This window comes from Geotrypetes seraphini, chromosome 2 (assembly GCF_902459505.1).
Source record: "Geotrypetes seraphini chromosome 2, aGeoSer1.1, whole genome shotgun sequence".
NCBI classification, from domain to species: Eukaryota; Metazoa; Chordata; class Amphibia; order Gymnophiona; family Dermophiidae; genus Geotrypetes; species Geotrypetes seraphini.
Genome location: NC_047085.1, coordinates 41,579,569 through 41,592,186, shown reverse-complemented (window position 1 = coordinate 41,592,186; position 12,618 = coordinate 41,579,569). Strand labels below are relative to the sequence as shown.

General features: G+C 44.0%; 1 protein-coding gene across 2 annotated transcripts in view; it reads left to right on the top strand.

Moving 5' to 3' along the window:
• FER1L6 (fer-1 like family member 6) overlaps positions 1 to 12,618 on the top strand; it is a 402,024-nt gene that overhangs the window by 151,172 nt on the left and 238,234 nt on the right. For both annotated transcript variants that reach the window (XM_033934878.1, XM_033934877.1), the window contains exon 15: positions 6,211 to 6,311. In XM_033934878.1, coding sequence (XP_033790769.1) covers positions 6,211 to 6,311 — 101 coding nt within the window. The remainder of the gene's footprint in view (positions 1 to 6,210; positions 6,312 to 12,618) is intronic.

The following is a 12,618-nucleotide window of genomic DNA, read 5'->3' as shown; positions in this document are numbered from 1 at the left end:
AGCAGCTTATATATATGCCGCTTTGAATTGTGCATGGAAATTTGAGCATGTGCACAGTGGCGTACCTAGGGTATGTGACACCCGTGGCCCATCATTTTTACCCCTCCCCAAGCACATCATTTTTTTGACACAGACACCCACCCCCGCCCTTGGTATAATAATAATAATAATAACTTTATTCTTCTATACCGCCACAATCTTGCGACTTCTAGGCGGTTTACAATCCAGAGTGCTGGACATTCAGCGTATGCCACTGCTACGGTTCAAAAAAGGCTAAGAAGCCGGCAGGAGCGGCGAAAGCCTCCTTTAAGGAACATCCTCCCGATCTGGCTCTATCCCGCCCCCTTCGTGACGCCACCGGACAGCGTTCTCAGCCATTGGTCGACCTTGCCTGGGTCACAGCGCCCAGGCAAGGTCGACCAATGGCTGAGAATGCTGTCCGGTGGCGTCACGAAGGGGGCGGGATAGAGCCAGATCGGGAGGGCGTTCCTTAAAGGAGGCTTTTGCCACTCCCGCCGGCTTCTTAATCTTTTTCTTGGCTGCGGAAGGTGGACCGGCAGCTGAACTGAAGTACAGGTCCCAGGAGGTTCCGACTCTGGCCAGCTGTGCACCCCCTAGGGCATGCACCTGGGGCGGTCTTCCCCCCCCCTGCCCTTGGTACGCCACTGCATGCGCATAACTTGCGTGCAGCTTAATTGAATAGCAAGCCAATAAGTGCTGATATAATTGGCTTCTTAATAAGAAATTCTCAATATTTAATTGGATTTAACTTAAATTTACATGTGTGAATTTAGGTGCAAAATCTGCGCCTAAAATTTACACGCAGCGTCAAAAAGGGGACACGAAAATGGGGGGTCATGGGTGGATCGGGGCATTCCTCAAAGTTATGCATGTAGCTGTAGAATAAGGGACCTCCATGTCTAGGTTAGCTGCAAAGATTTGCACCACATTTCAGTTGGTACAAATGAACACACCTATAGTTAGGTCCTGGGCATAAGTGCTATTCTCTAAACCACTGTTCTTCAACCGCCAGTCCGGGACCGGTGTCGGTCCGCAGAAAATTTCTGCCAGTCTGCGCAGGGCTGGTGAGATTGAGTCGGCAGTTAAATTTCCTGATGATTGCGGTTCCTCCCAACTGCGGTTCCTGCCGACTGCTGTTCCTCCCAGCCTTGGACGATCAAGACAGGCTGCCAACGTCGGGGCCTTCCCTCTGTGAGTCTCGCCTGTTCCGAAACAGGAAGTTGAAACAAAATAGGTGGGACTCAGAGAGTGAAGGTCCTGACATCGGCAGCCTGCCTTGATTGCCGCCCCTGCCGAGTTGCTGAAGAGGGCCGTGGGGAAGGTGCAAGTGGAAGGGAGAGAGCTGCAGGTACAAGGGAGATGGTCAGCGTGTGCGAGCAAGATCCTGGGGAGCCTTCGACAGTGGCTGTCTCCCCTCCCAGCAGCTCTCCTACTTGCCAGGGCTGTGATTCACCGGCAACTTCCTCTTTCCTCAGAGGCAGCAACAGACCCAAGGCTGCCTAAGTAAAGTACTGAGAACTGTTGGAAGGGGAGGAAGCCACTGTAGGAGACTGGGAAGCTGCTGGATAAAGGGAGAGCTGCTACTGGACCTGGAGGGAGGTAGAAGGAGAGATGCTGCTGGGAGGGGAGGAAGGAAAGGGATGGGAAGAGAGTTAATGTTGATAAGGGGAGGAGGGAAGGGAGAGGGAAAAAAGGAAGGATGTAGCTGGCAGGGAGATTACAGGAGGGGAAGGGGGTCAGGGTGGAATGGAGAGATCAGATGAGGAAAAGGGGGAGAGAGGAATGAGAAAGTAGAGAGAGAATGATGCTGGAAAGGGGGTCAGCAGAGAAATGAGAGAGGGATAAAGATGCTAGATCTGGTATAGGAGAGATAAAAATGAAGAAAGCAGTGAAGCTGGAATGAATGATGTAAAAAGGAGAAGGCACAGGCTGGATGGACAGGGGAGGGGGGCATAGAAAGAAGTCAGATGCATATGGAAGGGGGAGAGGGCAGACAGTGGATGGAACGCGCAGATGCTGGATTGAAGAGACAGGGCAGACAGGGCAGACGCAGAATCTCTACATTCCGCAGATATCCAAAGGAAGGAGAAATAAAAACAAAGGAGAACCAGCTTGGCTAACTAAAGAGGTGAAGGATGCAGTAAGGGATAAGAGGAACTCTTTTAAAAAATGGAAACGTGAACACACAACGGAGGCCTGGAACAGTCACAAGGTCGACCAGAAGAATTGTCACAAGGCAGTAAGAGACGCCAAAAAAGCCTATGAGGAAAAGATAGCGCAAGAAGCCAAAAACTTCAAGCCCTTTTTTAGATACATAAAAGGGAAAAAACCAGCTAAGGAGGCAGTGGGCCCTCTCGACGACCAAGGAAGAAAAGGGTGCATCAAGGAAGACAAACAGATTGCGGATAGGCTAAACTCATTCTTTGCGTCTGTCTTTACCAAGGAGGACACTGCATCAATGCCAGAAACAGGGAGAGTATTCAAGGGAGAAAATGAGGATAGCCTCACCACAGTAAATGTGGATTTGAACATGATATATTATCAGATCGACAGATTGAGAAGTGATAAATCCCCTGGACCAGATGGAATTCACCCGAGAGTGCTAAAGGAGCTTAAGATAGAAATCGGAGAACTATTACAATCCCTAGCTAACTTGTCAATTAAAACCGGGCAAATACCAGACGACTGGAGGATAGTTAATGTCATCCCAATCTTCAAAAAGGGATCGAGAGGAGAACCGGGCAACTATAGACCTGTGAGTCTTACGTCGGTTCCTGGGAAGATGATTGAAGCACTAATAAAGGATAACATAGAGCAACACCTGGAAAATCACGACCTGATGAGAGCTAGCCAACACGGCTTTAGGAAAGGGAAGTCATGTTTGACTAATTTACTTCAATTTTTTGAGGAGGTGAACAAACAAATTGATAGCGGTGAACCGGTGGATATAATATACTTGGACTTCCAGAAAGCGTTCGATAAGGTTCCCCACGCAAGGCTTCTGAAGAAACTACAAAGCCATGGAATAGAAGGAGATATACTAAGATGGATAGGCAAATGGTTAGAAAACAGATTGCAGAGGGTGGGTATAAATGGGAAGTTCTCGGACTGGGAAGAGGTAACGAGCGGTGTACCCCAGGGATCGGTTCTTGGGCCCATCTTGTTCAACATCTTCATAAACGACCTAGAAGATGAAACAACAAGTAATTTAATCAAGTTTGCGGACGACACAAAACTATGTTGGGTAGTTGGGACACAAAAGGACAGAGAAGAACTTCAGAGAGATTTGAACCAGCTAGAGAAATGGGCAGAAAAGTGGCAGATGAAGTTTAACATAGAAAAATGCAAAGTGATGCACCTTAGTAAGAAAAACAAGGAACATGAATATAAAATGTTAGGTGTGACACTGGGCAAGACCGAACAAGAAAGGGACCTGGGGGTACTGATAGACAGGACCCTGAAGCCGTCGGCTCAATGCGCAGCGGCAGCAAAGAAAGCAAATAGGATGTTGGGCATGATAAAGAAGGGAATCACAAGTAGATCGGCGGATATCATAATGCCGCTTTACAGAGCAATGGTCAGACCACACTTGGAGTACTGTGTTCAACACTGGTCTCCCTACCTAAAGAAGGATATAACCCTACTGGAGAGGGTGCAAAGGCGAGCCACGAAGCTAGTTAAAGGTATCGAGAATTTGAGCTACAAAGAACGCCTCGGAAAACTGGGATTGTTCACCCTCGAGAAGAGAAGACTGCGAGGAGACATGATAGAGACTTTTAAAATACTAAAAGGATTTGACAAAATAGAGCAAGAAACATCGTTATTCACATTGTCAAATGTGACTCGGACAAGAGGTCATGGACTGAAACTGAGGGGCACCAGGCCCAGGACAAACATTAGGAAGTTCTGTTTCACACAACGAGTGGTGGGCGCTTGGAACGCTCTCCCTGAGGAGGTCGTGATGGAGACCAGCATTCTGGGATTCAAAAGCAAGTTGGATGCACACCTTCATGCAAATCACTCAATCCTGCAATCTCTTCTTTTATGTCTAGCCTTTTTTGGGTCCCGGGTTTGGGCTTCAGAGGCAATGGGGAGTAAAATAATGAAACAATATCCAGGAGTGATTTGGAAAACATATCTTATATATACTGAAATAGGATTATTACAAATGTACAGAAAGGGTATTTGGTTATGGAGCTGCTTCTATGTGTGTATAAGGAAAATGGTTCAGGAGAGGCAGTGTGTGTGGGTGTATAAGGTGTGAAAAGGCTGAAGGAGAAAGCAGAGAAAAAGGGCAGAGCAGGGTATTTATCTTGTCTTTAAAGACTTGAATTGGAATGATGGGTGTGTCTGGGTGGATGTGGAGGTGTGAGAGGCTGAAGAAGGATGAGAAAGAGGCAGGGGCTGAAGCCTGTCTTTTTTATAGTTTGAATTTTCTGTTCCAGTATTTGTGTCACAATATTGTATTTGAAACAATGGCCCTTAATTGACAAGGAGGAGTGACCCTTGTGGATGGAACCATTCTGTCTGAGTTTCTTTTTATACTTAAGCACCTGTCTTTATCATATAAGAACATAAGAAATGGCTTCGCCGGATCAGACTCTAGGTCCATCCAGTCCGGCCACCCGCGGGTTCACGTTATAAGATTTGTACCTGGGCAATAGAGGGTTAAATGATAAAGGGGATGGAAACCCTCTCATATGAGGAAAGAGGTTAGGGCTTTTCAGCTTGGAAAAGAGATGGCTGAGGGGAGATTTGATTAAAGTCTACAAAATCCTGAGTGGTGTAGAACGGGTACAGGTGGATCTATTTTTTTATTCCGTCAAAAATTACAAAGACTAGGGGACACTCGATGAAGTTACAGGGAAATACTTTTAAAACCAATAGGAGGAAATTTTTTTTTTCACTCAGAGAATAGTTAAGTTCTAGAACGCATTGCCAGAGGATGTGGTAAGAGCAGTTAATGTGGCTGATCTTAAAAAAGGTTTGGACAAATTCCTGGAGGAAAAGTCCATAGTCTGTTATTGAGAAAAACATGGGGGAAGCCACTGCATGTTGCTACTCTATGGGTTTTTGCCAGGTACTGGTGATCTGGATTGGCCACCGTGAGGACAGGCTACAGGGCTAGAGAGACCATTGGTCTGACCCACTAAGGCTATTTTTATGTTTTTATGCCCCGAGTCACATGGAAATGCAGTGGGAATTGAACTCAGTTCCCCAGGATCTCAGCTCACTGCACTAACCACTAGATTACTCCTTCCTTGGCAGCTCATGCCTAAAGTGAAAAGAATAGCACAGGGAAAACGCAGGTGCTTGCTTCTAGTAGATGCTCTCTGAGGACAGCAAGATAGCGATCCTTACAGAACCTTCGCAAGAACAGCTCTCCAGCATTGATACAGAGCTTTTAAGAGTGCCAACCACGTATAATATGTGCCTGTCTTTGCCTACCATAGTTGTGTGAGACCATGTTATTCCATTGTGAGCTTAAAAAGACTACAACCTTTTGGGGGGGAGGAGGCAGGATGTGTGAGGATTCCTGTCCTGCTGTCGTTGGCGAACAGCTGCTGCGGGTAATTAATTGTGTTTTCTTCAAGGCCAACTGAATCCTGATAGATGGGAATCCCTAGCTACAAATGGCCTTCAAATGAAAAATAAGGGGAAAATGATGCAACTGTTGGCAGTGAAACCAGCAGACACCTAAATGGGTTTTTCTTGGCGGCAACAAGCCCATGTTTTTCTAGTTTTCCCCACCCCCCTTTTTTAAAGGCAACTAAGAACTGAAAAAAATGGGCTGGGGGGAGGGGCAGAAGATGTTGGATTCTATTCCGCAAATGAATAAGTTCTGGAAGACTATCTGGCCAAATCTACTGCTTTGGACTGTAATTCAAGGTAAATGTATGGACAGACGTCCAAGTTGCCACTGTGCAAATCTCTTCTACGGAGGCCGACGCCAAGTGGGCTACTGATGCCATCACACCTCTGTTAGGGTTTCTAAAAGATTTACATGAAAAGCACAATGGTGCTTTTTTTTTAAGTGAGAAATGTTATATAAATGTAAGTGATCATTATTTTCTTCAAGAAGGTCAATATTCTCTCGGGTGCTCTGCATGGTGGACTCTGACTGTACTGTCTCACCAACCCGGAAAATGATGTCTCTTGCCTTTCATAACTGTTTCTCTGCATATTTAGGAAGACAGCTTAGAAGAAGTAAAAGAGCTGATCAAGATTTCAGACCTTGCAGCAGAAGAGAAGATGAATAACACTCTAAATGCGTTTACCAACCAATGCAGGTATTATATCTTCCATGTGTTAACAAATTATACGAGGACGCACAACATATAATATGTTCATATAATGATTCAAAATGTGTGTGATCGTGGCACCGAGGTACCCCCTCGTCAAACCCAGCATGTACCCAAAAAGAGGGAGAAAAAGCCTCAGACTAATGTAGCAGTATAAAACCAAAAGGTACAAATCAAAACTGCTTTTGATACTTTCACTGGCAAAAAACTCCTTCACAGAACAGCTCAGGGGTTGGTCTCAGCATGGCTGCACTTTTCAAGGCTGTATTGTTTGTTCCCCTCATGAGCCAAACATTAGTGAAACAAGGTCGCTTGTTGGGAAGATTGGAGAAGACGTGACAGCGTTGGAGCTCAAGTCGTCTTTTGTCAGCTAAGTCCTTGAACATGCCTCCGGGTGACTTTGCCCTTTTATGAGCCTCAGCTGTTCTGTGAGGGAGTTTTTTTTGCCTACGAAAGTATCAAAAGCAGTTTTGATTTGTACCTTTTGGTTTTATACTGCTACATTAGTCTGAAGCTTTTTCTCCCTCTTTTTGGGTGCATGCTGGGTTTGAAGAGGGGGTACCTCAGTACAATGATCATACAACATTTTGAATCATTATATTATGGGCTCCTTTTATCAAGCCGCTCTAACCCCCGAGCTGGCCTAAAAACTACCGCCTGCTCAAGGGAGGCGGTAGCGGCTAGCGTGGCTTGATAAAAGGAGCCCTATATCTTGCATCCCATACCACTTTAAGGCAGTCATTTTAGGAAGGATGTTTTAAGCAAAGGATTGAGATTAGATTGGATTTTGTGATTTTTATGTATTGCATAAATTCCTTAGTGTTCACAACTAACAATTCTAGTACACAACAGGGTCCTTTTATTAAGGTGCGCTGACTAATTTAGCATGCGCTAAATATTAGCGTTCGCTAAATGCTAAGGCATCCATTATATTCTATTGGCACCTTAGCAGTTAGCATGCAATAAATCGGTTAGCGTGCCTTACTAAAAGGAGCCCAATATTGCACACATACAATTCTACAATAATAAAATCTCCAACACATCAATCAAAATCCTGGTGAAACAACCGAGTGTTTAAAAATTTACAAAAAGCAAAATAAGAAGAAATTTTATGAAATTCTTCAGGCAAATAATTCCAGAGATAGGGTCCATTCTTTTTCTTGTTATTGTAAGCGCAATAAGCCCTGTTAAATTTTATTTACTTACTTGAGTTTCATATTAATTATCGTGATTGTATCTCACACTGATCTTGTCTTGCTCCTAGGCTGTTTGTATTTGTGTTTTAATTCATTCCCTCTCCAGATTTTAATTCATTCCATCATAATTTCTAAAATCGACTACTGTAATTCATTATATAAAGGTTTATACAAAAAGGACATTAGACGCCTTCAACTAATACAAAACACAGCAATAAAAATTATCACTAACTCAAAAAAATCTGATCACGTCACTCCTCTGTTGAAAAATGCCCACTGGCTACCCATTCATCATCGGATCATCTATAAAATCGTCCTCCTTGCTTTCAAGACCCGGAAGACTAATGCACCAGCTTTATTGACAGACTACTTATTCCATATGACTCCCCTAGAATCTTAAGATCCTCATCACAATTTACCCTTTATGTTCCATCTCTAAAAAGAATCGGTACTCGTCGTTCATACATTTTCTCCATAACAGCACCCACTATTTGGAACTCACTACCTTTACAGTTAAGAGTAGAACAAAACTTGGTTAAATTTAAGAGCAGCTTAAAATGTTTCCTTTTTAAAGATGCATATGATTAATGTATCTGATTCAATTTTGATGTATTTTAAACAATCTTAATTCACCTTTGTTTTTTATTAATTTTAAAATGCTTCCCTATCTTTTCCCTTCGTTTCTTCCCTGTTTTTAATTTTTTTTTTTTAATTGTAATTTTCTTCCACACTTCCCTTTTGTTTTATTCCTCCTTCCCACCTTAGTATGTCTGTCCTTGTATTGTCTGTCCTTGTATTGTCTTTGCCCTGGACCCCTGGACGACAAGGGAAGAAAAGGGTACATCAAGGAAGATAAACAAATCGCAGACAAACTAAATTCCTTCTTTGCGTCCGTTTTTACGAAGGAGGACACCTCAACAATACCTGAAGCGGAGAAAGTGTTTGCAGGAGAAATAGAAGACAGCCTCACCACAGTTGAAGTGGACTTAGCCCAGATATACTATCAGATCGACAAACTTAAAAGTGACAAATCACCTGGACCGGATGAAATTCACCCGAGAGTCTTGAAGGAATTGAAGATTGAAATTGGAGAGTTATTGCAAAAACTTGCAAACCTGTCAATCAGAACTGGTCAGATACCAGACGACTGGAGGAAAGCGAACGTCACGCCAATTTTCAAAAAAGGATCGAGAGGAGAACCGGGCAACTATAGACCTGTGAGTCTTACGTCTGTCCCCGGCAAGATGATTGAATCACTGATCAAGGATAGCATAGTTCAGCACTTGGACACACACGACTTGATGAAACCCAGTCAACATGGATTCAGGAAAGGGAAATCGTGTCTGACGAATTTACTCCAATTCTTTGAGACCGTGAACGAGCAAATTGATAGTGGAAAGCCGGTGGACATAATATACTTGGACTTCCAGAAAGCATTTGACAAAGTTCCACACGAAAGACTTCTCAGGAAGCTACAAAGCCATGGCATAGAGGGAGATATACAAAGATGGATAGGCAAATGGCTGGAAAACCGAAAGCAGAGAGTGGGCATAAATGGGAAGTTCTCCGACTGGGAGAGAGTGACTAGTGGTGTGCCCCAGGGCTCGGTACTTGGGCCGATCCTTTTTAATATTTATATCAATGACCTGGAAAACGGAACATCCAGTGAGATCATCAAGTTTGCAGACGACACAAAACTCTGCCGGGCAATCAGATCGCAGGAGGACAGTGAGGAACTCCAGAGCGATTTGTGTCGGTTAGAAAAATGGGCGGAGAAATGGCAGATGAAGTTCAACGTGGAGAAATGCAAGGTAATGCATTTAGGCAGTAAAAATAAGGAATACGAGTACAGAATGTCAGGTGCAACTCTGGGGAAAAGTGAACAAGAAAGAGATCTGGGTGTACTGATAGATAGGACCCTGAAGCCGTCGGCACAATGCGTGGCAGCGGCAAATAAGGCAAATAGAATGTTGGGCATGATAAAGAAAGGAATCTCGAGTAGATCGGAGAAAGTTATAATGCCGCTTTATAGGGCAATGGTCAGACCCCACTTGGAATACTGCGTCCAACATTGGTCTCCCTACCTAAAGAAGGATATAAAACTGCTGGAGAGGGTGCAGAGACGAGCAACTAAACTAGTGAAGGGTATGGAGAAACTGGAATATGAGGATCGACTTAAAACACTGGGATTGTTCTCCCTTGAGAAAAGGAGACTGCGTGGGGATATGATCGAGACCTTCAAAATACTGAAAGGAATTGACAAAATAGAGCAGAGAAGATTATTTACAATGTCCAATTTGACACGGACAAGAGGACATGAAATGAAGCTAAGGGGGGGCAAGTTCAGGACTAATGTCAGGAAGTTCTGCTTCACACAGAGAGTGGTTGACATCTGGAATACTCTCCCAGGGGAGATTATTGCGGAATCGACAGTCCTAGGTTTCAAAAGCAAACTAGATGCATATCTCCTTGAGATAGGCATATAAAGATATGGTTGGCTATAAAATAAGCCAGGTGAATACCTAGCAGGGCCTCCGCGTGTGCGGATCGCCGGACTTGATGGACCGAAGGTCTGATCCGGAGATGGCGCTTCTTATGTTCTTATGTTCTTATGTTTATTTTTGATTTTAATTGTACAACGCTTTGAAATATATTGTAAAGCGTTTTATCAAATTTTAAATAAACTATAAACTATACCCTCACACACGTGAATTATAAAAATATCTTCTTCACCAACAATTTCAGAAGAGATTTAAATGATATTTTAAAAATTTCCTAAATATTTAATCTCTCGATGAATCTATATCTGTTCTCCTTCAATTTCAAACTCTAAGGGACAATCCATAGAAGTAGTATATGAAAGTACCAAAACTTGAGTTTTTCATACATTCACAAGTAATTCAGCCTGTTAGCCTTCATCCAAACTGTAATAATCTGTAAATAAAATTTCAGCAAATCCAGTGTTCTGTCCCAAGAGTCCAAGAATGGAAGATAGAATTGAATATCATAGAAACATAGAAATATAGAAGATGACGGCAGAAAAGGGCTACAGCCCATCAAGTCTGCCCACTCTGCTTACCCACCCCCTGTCTATGCCCTAATGACCCAATTTCCTTATCTTGACCCTCGTAGGGATCTCACATGGGTATCCCATTTATTCTTAAAGTCTGGCACGCTGTCTGCCTCGATCACCTGCACTGGAAGCTTGTTCCAATGATCAACCACTCTCTCTGTGAAGAAATACTTTCTGGTGTCGCCATGAAATTTTCCGCCCCTGAGTTTGAGCGGGTGCCCTCTTGTGGCTGAGGGTCCCTTGAGAAAGAAAATATCATCTTCCACTTCGACACGTCCCGTGAGGTACTTAAATGTTTCGATCATGTCTCCCCTCTCCCTACGCTCCTCAAGAGTGTAGAGCTGCAATTTGTTCAGTCTCTCTTCGTATGAGAGACCCTTGAGCCCTGAGATCATCCTGGTGGCCGTCCGTTGAACCGATTCAATTCTGCGCACATCTTTACTGTAATGTGGCCTCCAGAATTGCACACAGTACTCCAGATGAGGTCTCACCATGGCCCTGTACAACGGCATTATGACTTCAGGCTTTCGGCTGACGAAACTTCTATTGATACAACCCAATATCTGCCTTGCCTTAGATGAAGCCTTCTCCACTTGATTGGCAGTTTTCATGTCTGCCCTGATGATTACTCCTAAATCTCGTTCTGCTGAAGTCCTAGTTAAAGTTTCTCCGTTCAAGAAGTACGTCCTGCATGGATTTCCGCTTCTGAGGTGCATGACCTTACATTTCTTAGCATTGAAGCCTAGCTGCCAGGTTGAGGACCAACTTTCCAATGTAAGCAGGTCCTGCGCCATATAATTCTGTAAACTGCATTCACTTACTATTTTACATAGTTTGGCGTCATCGGCGAATAGTGTTATTTTACCTTGAAGCCCTTGAGTCAGATCCCCTATGAATATGTTGAAAAGGAGTGGACCCAGGACCAAGCCCTGCAGCACTCCACTGGTCACCTCCGATGTTTTAGAGAGGGACCATTAACCACCACCCTCTGAAGTCTGCCACTCAGCCAATCATTGACCCATGCAGTTAGTGTCTCTCCTAACCCCATCGATTCCATCTTGCTTAGCAGCCTGCGGTGTGGGACACTGTCAAAAGCTTTACTGAAGTCCAGGTACACGACGTCCAAAGACTCTCCCAAGTCCAACTTTCTTGTTACCCAGTCAAAGAAGCTGATGAGATTGGATTGGCAGGACCTACCCTTGGTGAATCCATGCTGACTGGGATCCCGAAGATTCCCTTCATTCAAGATCGTGTCCAATTTGCTTTTAATTAGTGTTTCCATGAGTTTGCACACTATTGATGTGAGACTCACCGGTCTATAATTCGCAGCCTCTGCCCTGCAACCCTTTTTATGCAGAGGAACGACATTAGCTAATTTCCAGTCCAGGGGAACTTTCCCCTTACTTAGGGAGAGATTGAATAGCTCAGCCAACGGTTTCGCCAGGACATCGCTCAATTCTCTGAGCACTCTTGGGTGCAAATTGTCTGGTCCCATGGCTTTGTTCACCTTGAGTCTTGCCAGTTCACTGTAAACTTCACCTGGTGTGAACTCAAAATTCTGAAACGGGTCTTCTGTGCTTTGTGTTGCCTTCAACTGCGGACCGTGTCCCGGTGCCTCACAGGTGAAGACTGAGCAGAAGTATTCATTCAGTAGTTTGGCTTTATCGGAATCTGCTTCCACGTAACTTCCGTCCGGTCTTCTAAGGCGTACTATCCCGCCTGTGTTCCTTTTTCTGTCACTAATATACCTGAAGAAGGATTTGTCCCCCTTTTTAATGTTTTTTGCCAGAATTTCTTCCACTCGAAGTTTTGCCTCCCTAACTGCCATTTTGACCGCTGTAGACCTGGTCCTATATTCTACTTTTGCCTCTCTTTTCTCCGTGCGCTTGTAGGAGAGAAACACTTTTTTCTTCTCCTTAATGAGGTGCGAGATCTCTGCGGTGAACCATTGGGGTTTATTGTTTCTTTGTCGTTTATTTACTGATTTTATGAAGCGGCTAGTTGCTTCATGTATGGTTGATTTCAG